The 16,747-nt window shown below is 42.9% G+C and overlaps 1 protein-coding gene and 1 non-coding gene across 2 annotated transcripts; both read left to right on the forward strand.

The window, feature by feature from the left end:
* Window positions 1-38: 38 nt before the first annotated feature.
* Window positions 39-5,933, forward strand: LOC106580348 (T-complex protein 1 subunit gamma). The gene is made up of 15 exons (XM_014161290.2): window positions 39-57; window positions 348-448; window positions 1,018-1,079; window positions 1,203-1,253; window positions 1,334-1,396; window positions 1,508-1,604; window positions 1,847-1,964; window positions 2,054-2,240; window positions 2,366-2,515; window positions 2,627-2,759; window positions 2,890-2,971; window positions 3,077-3,257; window positions 3,445-3,690; window positions 5,183-5,314; window positions 5,644-5,933. The coding sequence occupies exons 2-15, from the start codon at window positions 421-423 to the stop codon at window positions 5,734-5,736; spliced, it is 1,623 nt and encodes a 540-aa protein (XP_014016765.1). The 5' UTR covers window positions 39-57; window positions 348-420; the 3' UTR covers window positions 5,737-5,933.
* Window positions 5,407-5,544, forward strand: LOC123739761 (small nucleolar RNA SNORA15). Its single transcript, XR_006767918.1, has one exon. It is a non-coding gene; the product is annotated as a small nucleolar RNA SNORA15 (small nucleolar RNA).
* Window positions 5,934-16,747: the final 10,814 nt, after the last annotated feature.

Raw genomic sequence — 16,747 nt, forward strand, 5'->3', positions numbered from 1 at the left:
CGATGAAGGTTATACGGAATTATGCACTGCCCACAGTTCCGTTAAGAGCACCAAATGGTAAGCCTAGTAAATGTAGCTAAACGTTTGAAGATACAGGTAGCTTTAAGCCTTCATGCATATAATTGATACCACAGAGCTGGTCATTTATTGGGTTTCTATATAATGTCCAAATATGTACCGCAACATAGGATTTGATTTGATAGTGTAATTACACGAGGAAAACTATCAACTTGAAGATAGCGCCCACTGGCGACTTCCTCTTTCGTAGTCACGCAGATTGGGTTGTACGGCTGTTCATCAAAATTTCCTTGTCCTTAATTGGCCATTTTTTTGCCCAACCCGCCCAGCCACAAACAATTCAGCCTTTCCTGTGCTGCGTTTGAGAACTTGGTAGCCGGTTGATCAACGCACGCTGCCAAAATGATGGGAAGACCAATCGTCGTGTTGAGTGAGTGATAAACAAAGTTACAACATTTATCAATTAATTTAATACAGAAGTGTTTTACGTGTATTCTACGTCTTGCTACATTTGTGAGCTTTTTCATTCATGCGATGTTATGCACGGGGTTCGGGCCTAGCTAGCTAGTGATAGTCATGCTGCGTAGTTAGCGGAACAATCAACTTTTATTCAATCTGGGGGATAAACAGGGATGCTTTTCTGTTAGTGTTCTATTTGGTAATGGTATGCACATCATCTAACGTAGTTAACAAACCATTCGGGTCATTTTTAATGGATACTAATTTGCTAGCTGCCATACTAGCTTGATTTAAGGTGAGTTATTTCTCTGGCGTCTCGTTTTGGGGGGATGGTCTCAGTAGCTGGTTCGGGCAGTGGCAAAACGGTAGGTAACGATGGTGCAGAAATCTTGCTAATGTAAGTTCAGAAATTAAATGTACTTCTAACTACACACTTATTGGCCTACAATTTTGGTCAAGTTGCCAAATACACTGTACAAACCGCAGCATCATGGTCAGTCATTTTGAGCGTAGGCCACCTCAATAATCTTCTCTCTTCAGGCCAGAATATGAAAAGAGAGTCTGGACGCAAGGTTCAGAAAGGGAACATCGGTGCAGCAAAGGTAAAGATGACGCAACTCTCCGACTTCCCCATCCCATTACCCCATAATTTTTTTCTGACGTTTGTTAATTGTAGTAATGAAACATGACAAATTCCTGCAGCCTTACGAAGTCCAATTTTACAGGCAATAGCAGATGTCATTAGAACATGCCTGGGACCAAGAGCCATGATGAAGGTATTCCTGGCCCTTAGATACTTAAATCCCAAAGTGATGCCAAAATAGAACTGTCTTAACCTTTCCCCATCTATTAACAGATGCTGCTAGACCCCATGGGCGGCATTGTCATGACCAACGATGGCAACGCCATCCTCCGAGAGGTGAGGTTTCTGCACTACATTTCCCATCAGCACCCTTACACTGCTTTGGAAGATGGTGAATGTAAACAAATTCAGGTCTGTTCAAGTTACCTTTCTTATAAACAAACACAGATCCAAGTGCAGCACCCGGCAGCCAAGTCCATGATTGAGATCAGCCGCACCCAGGATGAAGAGGTGGGAGACGGCACCACGTCAGTCATCATCCTCGGTGAGTGGCCTGGTAGTGGAAGTATTTCATTTCACTGGGATCCCGTCAACCTCTTCAACATAGTGAATGTACCCTTTTGAGCTTCGGGCTATTTAGGATTGGATGTTGTGGCGCTCCTACTCTGAGAGGGCCACGTTGATTCTTACGCATCATCAATCGTCCTCTGAGCCATCGTACTGAGTGTGCACATTTTAAAACGGCTCTTGGTTAACATTCTTCTTCAATCTTTGGTCTGGCTCCAGCTGGAGAAATGCTGTCTGTAGCAGAGCAGTTCCTGGAGCAGCAGATGCACCCCACAGTCATCATTAGTGCCTACAGACACGCCCTGGATGACATGCTCGACATGCTCAAAGACATCAGGTATAGATTGCATTCACTTACACAGTCAATTCTCCTTCGCAAACTTTTACACTCCGTTCTATTGACCGGCTGTCTCTGTTCCCTCCCAGCACCCCGGTGGACGTGAATGACAGGGCGCAGATGCTGAAGATCATCAACTCCGCCATCTGCACCAAGGCCTTGAGCCGTTGGTCTACCATGGCGTGTAATATTGCCCTGGATGCTGTGCGCACTGTTGAGTTGGAGGAGCACGGACGCAAGGAGATCAACATTAAGCTGTACGCCAAAGTGGAGAAGGTAAGCTTTAACGTATGCGTTAAATGTCTTGCAGTTACAAGATTGACATCGGTGACAGAGGTGTGGTCATTGGGAAAATGACACACCAGGTTGGTTGATTCCTCGTGGTTTTGCTATGGTTATAGGTGCCTGGTGGCTTCATTGAGGACTCATGTGTGCTAAAAGGCGTGATGGTCAACAAGGACGTCACTCACCCCCGCATGCGCAGAATGATCAAGAACCCCCGCATCATTCTGCTGGACTGCTCCCTGGAGTACAAGAAGGGCGAGAGCCAGGTATTGAAAACGCATGTACAGTCATGCACACAAATGAATTACCAGCACACACATGCAGTATAAGCATAACAGTAGCAGGTACTAGCCAATAAGTGTTGTGTTCCTATGCAGACTGACATTGAGATCACACGTGAGGAAGACTTTTCCAGGATCCTTCAGATGGAGGAAGAGTATATCCAGACTATCTGTGAAGACATCATCCGCCTCAAGCCAGACCTTATCTTCACTGAGAAGGGCATCTCAGGTACTACACATACACACACACACACACACACACACACACACTATGTAAAATTCTCTAGAAACTGCTCTTAATCCTCCAAAGCTCCCCCTGCACTGACCAGAGAAACTCATCTCTCCGCTCATCTCCCCAGACCTGGCACAGCACTATCTGATGAAGGCCAACATCACAGCCATCCGCCGCGTCAGAAAGACTGACAACAACCGCATTTCAAGGTAAGGTCCATTCCACACAGTATTCTGAAGATGTGATGACTATTAATCCTTTTAAATTGTCTGGTAACTGACTATTAACGCTGATATCATTATCCTCCTCCTCAGGGCATGTGGGGCTCGCATCGCCAGCCGTACAGACGAGCTGCGTGAGGAGGACGTGGGAACCGGCGCCGGCCTGTTTGAGATCAAGAAGATTGGAGACGAGTACTTCACCTTCGTCACAGAGTGCAAAGACCCCAAAGCCTGCACCATCCTGCTGAGAGGAGCCAGCAAAGAGATACTGGCTGTACGTAACAAGTTACCCCTCATGCACAAAGAATATGGCAAGATGTCTCCGTTACGGCAGAATCAACTCATTTTCAGGCAGACCGTAACCAGGCAGGATGAATGATCCTCATGGTATGCTATCACTCTCAATGCTTCATTGTGGATTCAAACATAGTGTTGATAATGTGTTTCTCTCTGTCCCTCAGGAGGTGGAGCGTAACTTGCAGGATGCCATGCAGGTGTGTCGTAACGTGCTACTGGACCCATCTCTACTCCCTGGAGGCGGGGCGGTGGAGATGGCCGTGTCCAAGAGGCTGATGGAGCGTTCCAAGACCCTGACCGGGGTGGAGCAGTGGCCCTACCGTGCCGTGGCCCAGGCCCTGGAGGTTATCCCCCGTACACTCATCCAAAACTGTGGAGCCTCCACCATCCGCGTGCTCACCTCTCTCAGGGTACGTGTGTTTACTCTAAAATATGCACCTTTGTCATTTTGTTGGGCACTGCAGAATTGTTTTATTAACCTCTCTCGGGTATGTGGGACGAAATCGTCCCACCTAGTCAACAGCCAGTGGAATTGAGTGGCGCGAAATACAAAAACCTTAAATGCTATAACTTCAATTTCTCAAACATATGACCATTTTAAAGACAAGACTCTCGTTAATCTAACCACATTGTCCGATTTCAAATAAGGCTTTACAGCGAAAGCAAAACACTAGATTATGTTAGGAGAGTACCCAGCCAGAAATCATCACACAGCCATTTTTCAAGCAACTAGCATGCATCACAAATACCCAAAACACAGCTAAATGCAGCACTAACCTTTGATCTTCATCAGATGACACTCCTAGGACATTATGTTATACAATACATGCATGTTTTGTTCAATCAAGTTCATATTTATATCAAAAACCAGCTTTTTACATTAGCATGTGACGTTCAGAACTAGCATACCCACCGAACACCTCCGGTGAATTTACTAAATTACTCACGATAAACTTTGACAAAAAACATAACAATTATAGATACAGAACTCCTTTATGCAATCGCAGTGTCAGATTTTAAAATAGCTTTTCGGCAAAAGCACTTTTGCAATATTCTGAGTAGATGGCTCGGCCATCAAGGCTAGCTAAACAGACACTCGCCAACATCGAGGCTCAGTAAACTCAGAATTACTATTAGAAAAATTGGATTACCTTTGCTGTTCTTCGTCAGAATGCACTCCCAGGACTTCTACTTCAACCACAAATGTTGTTTGGGTTCAAAATAATCCATAGTTATATCCAAATACCTCTGTTTTGTTCGTACGTTCAGGTCACTATCCGAAGGGTGACGCGCGGACGCATGTCGTGACAAAACATTTCAAAATATTCCATTACCGTACTTAGAAGCATGTCAAACGCTGTTTAAAATCAATTTTTATGCTATTTTTCTCGTAAAATAGCGACAATATTCCAACCGGGCGACGTTTTCGTTCAAAGGCTGAAAGAAAAACATGGCCATTTCTCGGGGCCGCGCATCTCCTGTCTCTGAGCCACCAGCCTGACCACTCACAAACAGCGCTCCTGTACCTAGCCTAGAGACAGCAGAGATCTCATTCCACTTTCTGGCGCCTTCAGAGAGCCTATGGGAGCCTTAGAAATTGTCACGTTACAGCAGAGATGCTGTATTTTCGACAGATGCCACAGAAGTACAAGAAATGGTCAGAGGGCACTTCCTGTATGGAATCTTCTCAGGTTTTGGCCTGCCATATGAGTTCTGTTATACTCACAGACACCATTCAAACAGTTTTAGAAACTTTAGTGTTTTCTATCCAAATCTACCAATTATATGCATATTCTCGTTTCTGGAAAAGAGTAGTAACCAGTTTAAATCGGGTACGTTTTTTTATCCGGCCGTGAAAATACTGCCCCCTACCCTAGAGGTTAATCTTACCCCCCTCTGTAGGCCAAGCACACCCTGGAGGCCTGTGCATCATGGGGTGTGAACGGAGAGACTGGCACCTTGGCAGACATGATGGAGCTTGGCATCTGTGAGCCGCTGGCTGTGAAGGCCCAGACTTACAAGACTGCTGTGGAGGTAAGAGGGGCCAATGGGCTGCTGTTGAAAGTGATATTCATGTCAAATATATCCGCATCAAATGCTTGCATGTTTAAAAAATATTGTACAAGGCATGGACGAATTCTGTGTTACTTTGTCTGTAGTGAATGCAGTCAGACACCATGCAAGAACATTTTCACTTCTACTACTCTAAAAAGGTTGAGTGCTTCCCAGTGCCTCATCTCCTTCACATCAAAGTGAATACAATGAAACTCAGAGCACATTTAGTCTTTTTGTTTTATGATTTGAATAAACAAAGGTTTCAGTGAACCCCACTAATGTAATATTGGTCTCTTCTTGCCTTTCAGACGGCCATCTTGCTGCTCCGCATTGATGACATTGTCTCTGGAATCAAGAAGAAAGGTGATGACCAGGCTGGAGGAGGACAGGGAGCTGAGTGAAGATGGGGGGAGGAAAGGAATGGGTTGCTAGACCAGTGGGCAGACTGTGGTAGCGTACAGCCTACTGTTCTCTTTTGGGATGCTATTTTCCAAAAACACAATGTTTGGCCTGGATTGTCAACCAAGTGTGTGTCGATAGTCAAGCGTACGCCGTAGCCATGTGTTTTTGATTTGCTATAAAATTCTAATTGAATGCTGTCTGACTCACTCGGTTCATTGTATCTCTTGTCATGGCAGATGAGTATCTGCCAAATGAGTATCTATCATGAGTATTGTTTATAGCACTGTAGTACCCAGTTAAAGTGAAAACAGGTTCTGTTTTGAGCCTTTTTAAGGTTAGGTTTCTCAATGAGCAACTGCCATAAGATCCTCTTCAGCTTTATTAAAGTTAAATTCATGAAAAAACATTGCAATTCACCACATCATATTGAAAAACAAGATCTGAGTACACAACAGATAATAAAATGTTACTTCTGGTTATGTCAGAATGTTCTATTTTATCTGGGTCTTAACTCCCATCCCTGGCCGTGTTGAATAGGCCTTTAAGGAAGTCATAAAACCATGTGATAGGTCATGGTTTACTTTTTTTCCCCCTCAGTATGTTTAACTTTACAATAATACAGTACCAGTCAGGTTTGGACACTTACTCATTCCAGGGTTTTTCTTTAATTCATTGTAGAATAATAGTGAAGACAACTATGACCGACTCATGTAGTACCAAAAGTGTTTTTAACAAATCAAAATTTCGGCACCCTTTGCCAAGAGTACGCAAAGCTGTCAAGGCATTCTCTCAACCAGCTTCATGAGGTAGTCCTCAGGAATGCATTTCAATTAACAGGTTTGCTTTAAGTGTTTTTAGAACATTTTATGGAATTTCTTTCAATGTGTTTTAGCCAATCAGTTGTGACTAGGTAGGGGTGGTTATAAGGAAGATGGTCTTTTACCAAATGGGGCTAAGTCCATATTATGGCAAGAACAGCTCAAATAAGCAAAGGGGTCCATTATGTTAATACATGGTCAGTCAATACGGAAGATGCCAAGAACTTTGAAAGTTTCTTCAAGTGCAGTAGCAAAAACCTTCAAGCCCTTTGAAACTGGCTCTCAAGAGGACTGTCACAGGAAAGGAAGACCCAGAGTTACCTCTGCTGCAGAGGATAAGTTCATTAGAGTTACCAGCCTCAAATTGCAGCCCAAATAAATGCTTCAGAGTTCAAGTAACAGACACCTCAACATCAACTGTTCAGAGGAGACTGCGTGAATTGGGCCTTCGTGGTCGAATTGCTGCAAAGAAACCACTAAAGGACAATTAGAGACTGGCTTAGGCCAAGAAACACGAGCAATGGACATCAGACCGGTGGAAATATGTCCTTTGGTCAGATGAGTCAAATTTGAGATTTTTGGTTCCAACCGCCGTATCTTTGTGAGACAGTGTAGGTGAACGGATGATCTCTGCATGTGGTTCCCACCGTGAAGCTTGGTGGGGGTGCTTTGCTGGTGACACTGTCAGTGATTTATTTTTTAATTAAAGGCACACTTAACCCGCATGGCTACCACCACATTCTGCAGTGATACGCCATCCCATCTGGTTTGGGACTATCATTTGTTTTTCAACAGGACAATGACCCAACCACACACCTCCAGCTGTGTAAGGGCCATTTGACCAAGAAGGAGAGTGATGGAGTGCTGCATCAGATGACCTGGCCTCCACAATCACCCGACCTCAACCCAATTGAGATGGTTTGGGATGAGTTAGACCGCAAAGTGAAGGAAAAGCAGCCAACAAGTGCTCAGCATATGTGGGAACTCCAAGACTGTTGGAAAAGCATTCCTGTGTGCAAAGCTGTCAAGGCAAAGGGTGATGATATTTTGATTTGTTAAAAACACTTTTGGTACTACATGATTTGATGTGTTATGTCATAGTTGTCTTCACTATTATTCTACAATGTAGGAAATAGTAAAACCCTTGAATTAGTAGGTGTGTCCAAACTTTTGACTGGTACTGTACGTGTCAACAGACCGTGCAAATGCATGGATTCCTGGGCTTCGTCTCTATACGCTGACCTGAGAAGACCTGAGCAATATGAAGGGAGCCTTCTTTGTTAACTCATCTGGCCAGTGGCTCAGAATATGAGAAAAGGGAGCAATGAAATGCCATTTCAAGGTGTGCCTTTCCCTGCCCTGTACAGAAGCATATGGCAGTGTACCAAAAGCCTCAATACACCCTAATAAAAAAACATCCCCTCATATTCCTTGATGGATACTTTTTAAAGCTTGTTCACCTACCAATGTAAAGGAGATGTGAAAAGTATTTCACAACATTGGGATAGCCTGTACAGCCAGGTTCCAAACCCCTTGACCTGTTCTAGACATTAATTATATCTGCAACACTGAATATATCTGACCCAGATCCCCAGGATCAGGCCAGTAGAAACAGCGGAAGAGTGGTGTTGTCATCTCTGGGCTCTCTCTCCAGTCTCTGGGTCGACACCGCTGTCCAGCTCTGGAGAGGAAATCAGCACGTTACTCATCATTACAAAGCAATGAAGGTATTAGCATCTGTTTAATTTTTCCAAACTCGTCAACAGTGTGTGAGTATTTATCCTTTGATTTAGCTTTTTGAGTGATATGACTTTAAAACCTATGCACCTGTGTCTGACACCGTTTAATGAAGTTTAAAAAAACGTACCAAATGGCACCCGCTGTTAAGTGTGTTGACTCACCCATGCTGGCCTCACTGGGTGCTGCGGAGGGGAGGCGTCTGTGCTGGCAGGCAGGTTGGAGGTTGGCAACCAGAGGACCTGGAGCCAGTACAGAGGATGGGGGAGACTCATGACCCCCGTAATAGGAGCTTGGGGTCGGACCACCTCCATATCCACAGCTGCTCTCAGCGGAGGGCCAGAAAAAGGGAAGTGATCAGTGAGCAGTACAAAGTATAAACTGAGCATACCAAACATTAGAAACACCTTCCTTGGACTCTATAAGGTGTCGAAAGCATTCTGCAGGGATGCTGGCCCATGCCCGCTCCAATGCTTCCAAAAGTTGTGTCAAGTTGGCTGGATGTCTTTTGGGTACTGGACTATTCTTGATACACATGGGAAACTGTTGAGCATGAAAAACCCAGCAGTGTTGCAGTTCTTGACACAAACCGGTGCGCCTGGCACATACTACCATAACCTATTCAAAGACACTTAAATCTGTTGTCTTGCCCAATCACCCTCTGAATGGCACACATACACAATGTCTCAAGGCTAAAAAATATATTTTTAACCTGTCTCCTCCTCTTCATCTACACTAATTGAAGTGGATTTAAGGGATCATGGCTTTCACATGGATTCACCTGGGGTCTCATTTATAACCGTTGTGTAAATTTCACACTAAATATCTGTGTGTGGCATTTCTGAAAAGACTGAGCACGTACAAAAATTGAGATTTATAAACTTGGTGCATGCCATACGTACGCATGTTTCTGTTATAAATCAGAGCCGTCCTGAAAATGTGCACGTAAACAAGCATTACAATTCTGCCTGAAAGGCCTCCCGAGTGGTGCAGTGGTCTAAGGCACGGCATCGCAATGCTTGAGGCGTCACTACAGACCTGGGTTCGATCCCAGGCTGTGTCACAGCAGGCCGTGACTGGGAGACCCATGAGGCGGCGCACAATTGGCCCAGTGTCGTCAGGGTTAGTGGAGGGTTTGGCTGAGTCGGATTTTCCTTGTCACACCGCGCTCTAGCGACTCCTTGTGGCGGGTCGGGAGCCTGGGAGCTGACTTCGGGCACCTGCAAGCTGACTTTGAGTGCCTGCAAGCTGACTTCGCCAGCTAAACGGTGTTTCCTCCAACACATTGGTGCGGCTGGCTTCCGGGTTAAGTGAGCAGTGTGTCAAGAAGCCGTGTGGCTTGGCAGGGTCGTGTTTCGGAGGACGCATGGCTCTCGACCTTCGCCTCTCCCGAGTCCGTAAGGGAGTAGCAGTGATAGGACAAGACTGTAACTACCAATTGGGGAGAAAGGGGGGTAAAAAGTACATCAAAAACATGATACAAAAAATGTTGCCTGAAAAATGCCCATTATTCACCTTTTATGGCAATAGAGACCTTATTTTCTGTATACTTTGGAAGTATTAGAATTAACCCGAGGCAGTCTTCTAAAGGAAATAGCAATAGCGAACTTGATCAAATGTCTTTGTAGATGACGGCAGAAAGTTAAACTTTTGTAGTGACATATGCTGTAAGCCTAGGCTATCCGACAGACAAAACGTTTATGAAAGACAACAATTGCAATTTGTGAATTTTATTTAATAGGGCCTAATGTTTTGCATTGACTTTTTCTCGAACCTATGCTTATGCTGCACTGCCCAAATTCTGAAACATTGTCTGCTTACAGTGGTAGCCATACACACTTCAATGCAAAATATCAACAGTCTGTTCAGCTGTTCAATTCTACTGTATGTTATAAACCATGCTTCCTTCCTGATGCACAGAACAAATTACTTTAAATAAAAGTGTATCTAATAGGCCCAATTGACCATTTGCTCAACCCCGCCCCTCTTAGTTACTGTTGCAACCTCGGACCAAATTTTCCCAGGAAGCCCAATTCCCCTAACTACTGGCAAAATCCCCTCACAATGATCTCAAACTGTGTTTTTAATACACAATGAAATTAAACACTGACTACCCCTTGCTAATCAAGAAACTCTCTGGTATGTTGTAGTGGACTGTCATTACAATTGCTTCACAGGAACCTGGTAAAATGAAGGCTTGCCACTGGATGGCTGAATCATTAGGCTACTAACCACTTTTGGAGCTAACTAGTGCTCTCAAATCGACTCCTGATGTCGACATCAGATGAGAGTTGTATTCATAACATGGGTAACTTAGCTAGCTAATGTGCATAAAAACAAATCTATATTTTTTTTCAATTGGCTAGCTAGCTAGTCTTAGCAATGTTCAGTGGTCAATAAGACTGAGTTAGCTAATAAACAATGTAACAAAACAGGCTCTGCATTTGAGGAATCTAGGGCTCTCCCCGAGAAAGAATAATCTTGGTAGACGAAAAGTAATCTGTTCTTTTCGATCAATGGATTGGTCCCCCCAAAAATTGTCTGTTTTTCCATATACAGACACATCCTATGTGTTTTAATAAAATCAACTATATGCATTGAGCTTGTCTGATGCTTTAAGCGCAATGTTTGATGAAATAAGACACAAATGACTCAAGAGGGAGCCAGAAATCAAGATAACTAGAAGAAAAAAAACAGCCTGACCCGACCATCCTCCTGGCATTTGTAGATTCTGCCATTATTCTCCTGAAGTTGCCGGTAATAGGCTACACGAGGAGTCGGCAACCTTTCTCACGTGGAATGCTAATACCAATCTGCATGCCAGTTATGGTTTTCATATGCACATTTTCATGGAACAGTTTCATTTCATTTATATCTCAAAACCATTGCCATGTGGTTAATCAAAATTCTATCCAAATCTAAATGAAAATGATAATCTAAAAAGTAACTTCCATTGCCAACTATGTAAAAATAACCTACATAAAGCCAACAAATAAAAACATTGCAGCCTGCAATTAGAAAATATCCTGATAAAAATAAATATCCTATAAATCACATTGGCTACGTATGGCCTCACTTCGCTGTGCGCCTCTCAAATTTTGTAACAATGCGTAGCACTCCATATAGCTCCGCATTGACATGATTAGTTGAAGATAGGTGGGAGCAGAACGTCCTGTATAAACACAAACTCACTTCCTTGACAACTTCCTTCACAATATCTCTGCTCCGCTAAGCGCATGAAGTATGAAAGCCCTGATGTTTGCAGAGGCTGCATCACAGTAAATGCTGTAAGGCCACTTCAGATGTCGGATTGACCACGCAGAGCCTTTGAGTCTCTTCCTCCGCACTGGATTGGTTCACTGAGATGACAGGAGTCTCGGGTGCCATAAAAAAATAAAAATAAATAAATAAATATATATATATATATATCTATACATATTTGCTACGGCTCGACTAAAAAATAAATAAATAGTATTGGTCACATACAAGTGTTGTTATTGCGGGTGTAGCGAAATGCTTGTGTTTCTAGCTTCAACAGTGCAGTAATATCTAACAAGTAATATCTAACAATTTCTCAACAATACACACAAATCTAAGTAAAGGAATGGAATTAAGAATATATAAATATATGGATGAGCAGTAGAATAGAATAGAATACAGTATATACATATGAGATGAGTAATGCAAAATATGTAAACATTATTAAAATGACATGTGATCCATTATTAAAGTGGCCAGTGATTTCAAGTCTATGTAGATAGGCAGTAGCCTCTAATGTGCTAGTGATAGCTATTTAACAGTCTGATGGCCTTGAGATAGAAGCTGTTTTTCAGTCTCTCGGTCCCAGCTTTGATGCACCTGTACTGACCTTGCCTTCAGGATAATAGCGGGGTGAACAGGCAGTGGCTCTAGTGGTTGCTGTCCTTGATGATCTTTATGGCCATCCTGTGACATCGGGTGCTGTAGGTATCCTGGAGGGCAGGTAGTTTGCCCCCGGTGATGCGTTGGGCAGACCGCACCACCCTCTGGGGAGGTCTGCGGTTGCGGGCGGTGCAGTTGCCGTACCAGGTGGTGATACAGCCCGACAGGATGCTCTCAATTGTGCATCTGTAGAAGTTTGTGATGGTTTTAGGTGCCAAGCCAAATTTCTTCAGCCTGTTGCGCCTTCTTCACCACACTGTCTGTGTGGGTGGACCATTTCAGTTTGTCAGTGGTGTGTACGCCGAGGAACTTGAAGGTTTCCACCTTCTCCACTGTGGTTCCGTCGATGTTTCCTGAGGTCCACGATCAGCTCCTTTGTTTTGTTGACGTTTAGTGAGCGGTTATTTTCCTGACACCACACTCCCAGAGCCTTCACCTCCTCCCTGTAGGCTGTCTCGCCATTGTTGGTAATCAAGCCTACTACTGTTGTGTCGTCTGCAAACTTTATAAACTTGATGATTGAGTTGGAGGCGTGCGTGGCCACACAGTCATGGGTGAACAGTGAGTACAGGAGGAGGCTGAGCACGTACCCTTGTGGGGACCCTGTGTTGAGGATCAGCGAAGTGGAATTGTTGTTTCCTACCTTCAGCACCTGGGGGCGGCCCATCAGGAAGTCCAGGACCCAGTTGCACAGGGCAGGGTTCAGACCCAGGGCCTTGAGCTAAATGATGAGCTTGGGGGGTACTATGGTGTTGAATGCTGAGCTATAGTCAATGAACACCATTCTTGCATCGGTATTCCTCTTGTCCAGATGGGATAAGGCATTGTGCAGTGCGATGGCGATGGCATCGTCTGAGGATCTATTGGGGCGGTAAGCAAGGCGATATGATCCTTGACTAGTCTCTCAAAGCACGTCATGATGACAGATGTCCCACCAGGGCTCGATAATCATTTAGTTCAGTTACTTTTGCTTTCTTGGTTACAGGAGCAATGGTGGCCATCTTGAAGCATGTGGGGAGAGCAGACTGGGATAGGGAGAGATTAAATATGTTTGCCCAAATTTTCTGGGGCGGGGCTTAGCGAAGGGTCAATTAAATGAGAGATGCGCATGGTAATTTGTTGTAGGCTATGGCTACTTCGGGAATATGAACCCATCATGGCCAGAAAAGGTGACAAATTTATTCTGCAATGGTTATGAAAATATGGATTGTGTATAAATGCAATATTGTCTCCTCGAGAAATGTGAAAGTACAGTATTCAGACGTAAGCTACAACCGCCTGTTCCACCGTTAATAAACTTCGCTTCGGATCAGATGGCATAGAGCAAAATACTTGAAATAGCTTATCTATTTACTACTATGAAGTAGGTCCAATTAAACCAGAGATGGGACGAATGGTATCCTTGTTGTAGGCCTATGCTACCTCATGAGTATGAAAACATCACAGAAAAGGTGAGGAATTTATTATGCAATGATCATGGAAATTAAAAAAAATAATAGCTTTGGAAATAAATGGCTATTTCTTATTATTTTCAAATGCAAAAACAAACTAAATAGATTTTCTCTCTTCTCACTAATGGCAAATGATTGCATCTTGTTATTAACCTGTTTAACTTGTTCATATCCTCAATTTGCAGAAAATACTAATCTACTTGCCTGCTTGCAATGCAGTACTTCAACCACTAGAAACTGTGCTTACGCATGGTCTAAAGCTTGTGGGAAGGTGAGCACATTCTCATGTCAAGTTCAGTTTTTATAAATGCCAACTTTTGTGTGAAAACTGGCACACGCACGTTTAATTTCCATGATCATTGCATAATAAATTCCTCACCTTCTCTGTGATGGTTTCATACTCACAAGGTAACATAGGCCTTTTATTTGAATTTTATTTTTACTTCAGTTTATTTTAGTAAATACTTTCTTAACACATTTTTTTCTCAACTGCATTGTTGGTTAAGGGCTTGTAAGTAAGCATTTCACTGTTGTTGTATTCGGCGCATGTGACAAATCAAATTTGATTCAATTTTTGATTTGATTTGGGGTCTATATTGTACATTCGCACGGTTAATAAATGAGGCCCCTGGCCAGTCTGTCATGAAAAGAGCAGTTGTTCTTAATGTTTTGTACACTTAGTGTATGGCTCTGTGAAGCACTTCCCAATAGCATACATTCTTCCTTACTTCAACAAAACAATCACTGATCTGACAAGCTGCATGGGTGAGAGCAATGTTCCCAAAATATTGCTCCCATTTATAATAGGATTATTAGAGAGATCGAGAGAGGTAACTTCTAATACTAATAATAACCAGTAACTACCATATCAAGGCTCCTGATAAAGGAGGTCAGTTAACTATTAGCCTTTGGAGACCATTCAACATGACATTCGGAAAGATGGCCATACAAGTGTTTTAATGGCCTTACCAATGGGGTCCTGTGATTGGTGAAGATGGTAAATAGACTGATAGGAGGGAGGGAGGGGCTCTACATAGATGGTGCTGATAGGTCCGGTTTTGGATGCAGAAATGGGGTGCTTACTGAAGTCTCCCCAACACACCCCACCACCAGCCGAAGATGTGGCTGTAACATCTGCCAAAGGGAACATTTTTAAAGACAATTAGGCCTAAGTATCAATACTCTGAAGTGATTTCCTCTCCTTATCTTATTTCCTTCATCTGCACTGATGTGAAATAACTGGACTGGTGAAAGCAATTTTCAGTAGTTAGCTTAAACGATTGTACTTCAAATTATTGTCAGATCAGTCCAGCTGAAGGAGAGCAGGAAGCATGCAGAAAGCCTTTTTACACTGCTGACATACACACCCTGGGCACCCAGCTCTTGACAGCAAGTGCAACTAAAGTACTTGACAGGAGGTGTTGAGGTGTAGGCGTAGACTAGTGCGAGTACTTTTGGACAGGTATGCCAATCCTGATGGACAAGTCTTAAGCAACCGCATGATACCCTGGGACTAAATGTTGCCTTGCTAGTTTGGCCCCCAACTTCCTCAAAACTGTCGCAAATAATGGAGGAGCATCAGCATTGGCAGTTAACAACACTGACCTCTTATTTTAAAGCCACAGTCAGATTTCCAGTCATTTCAACTAATGCAACTACCCCTTAATTTGGAAGAATATTACTTATTATTCATAATTTGATAAGTACAGTGGTCTTATCATAATAGAAGGACATACTACTTCATTGTTTGTTTATGTTGACATAATGTATACTGGTAAACAAATGATGTAATGTTTATCTTCTATAATGTTATTCCTTCAGCACTATTATAAACGTGTTTGCATGTGGAAGAATCGTTCCCTAGCAAAACAATTGCTCCCTTGATATACACATTTTATAGTATAGCCTTTATAGTAAATACAACTTTAAAATGTAATATTATTTATAATAGGCCTACCCCTAATGTATTATCAGGCTATAGCATTTAGGCCTATAGAGCCCACCAAACAAATTCAATAGACATTTTACTGTCAAATTCATACAGTGCAAGGCTGACAGGGATCTATGAAGTGTCAACTTCATTCCTAACTTCCTGGGTGATATAATTCGTCCATAGGTTAATTTTATGCATTTGTATAGGCTATGTATTTGTATCCATCAATTCTTGAAAACAATCATGTTCTTACCGTAACACCTGTTTTTCTTAAATTTTCGCAATGGACAATTTTCTTTGATTCGAAGCAGACACGCTCCGTGTTTTCTTCTAGCTGGGGCAGCTGCCATATTTTACTCGTCTTGTCCCTTCACTTCGATAACTTTAGTGGTAAATACCCCTGTGGTACAGATAAGATAGGCCTACTTTGAAACTGACGTGCAAGGGGTTGCTTTCTTGTAATTCCGAACCCAGACTTCCCTGTGGCGTGACCAATAAATAAACGAGAAGTTTGGGTGGACGTGAACAATATTTGACCTCCGACAAAAGTGGGCGCCGTTAGTCCAGTCAAAAAGTGTAGTCCTATTTTATATGCTCGATGTTATGACGTCTTCAAAACAACTGGGAACTCGGAAATCTCCGACTTCTGACCGTTCAAAACAACTGGGAACTCGGAAAAAAACGAGCTCCGACAGGGAAAAATGTTTTTGATCGGTCATCCAACTCGGGCCTCCTTAGAGCTCTGACTTTCTGACGTGAAGATCCCTTAAGTCATGATGTAACCTCGTATTTTTAAGAGTTCCCAGTTGTTTTGAACAACGCAATATGCTCCATTCATAACCAATTGGGAAGGTGGTAATTACCAGTTGTGGCGTTGTAAATACCAGTTGGATGCATTCATATGCTTTGAACTCGTTGACAAACGCCGGATGGCTAATAGACAACAAGCTGCGTCAACCATAAACTAAAAGTACAGCTATCATGCTTGTAAACAAATTATAGTAAAAAAAAAAAAACATATCAATAGATAGCTTTTTTATAAATAATGTTTTGTTACATTTAAGTGCCGAAAATGTTGTTATCAAGGTCATTTTCTTAGTAGGTGAGGTCAGAATGTGGGTGAAGTCTGCGATCAGGGGTGATTGACGAG

Source organism: Salmo salar, chromosome ssa02 (assembly GCF_905237065.1).
Source record: "Salmo salar chromosome ssa02, Ssal_v3.1, whole genome shotgun sequence".
Lineage (NCBI taxonomy): Eukaryota > Metazoa > Chordata > Actinopteri > Salmoniformes > Salmonidae > Salmo > Salmo salar.

Bases quoted from the DNA above. Each gene is read 5' to 3' on its own strand.
- LOC106580348 (XM_014161290.2), top strand. From the start codon at position 421: ATGATGGGAAGACCAATCGTCGTGTTGA. The intron at 1,605-1,846 runs GTGAGTGGCCTG...GTCTGGCTCCAG, and splicing joins CACGTCAGTCATCATCCTCG to CTGGAGAAATGCTGTCTGTA. The intron at 3,258-3,444 runs GTACGTAACAAG...TCTGTCCCTCAG, and splicing joins CCAGCAAAGAGATACTGGCT to GAGGTGGAGCGTAACTTGCA.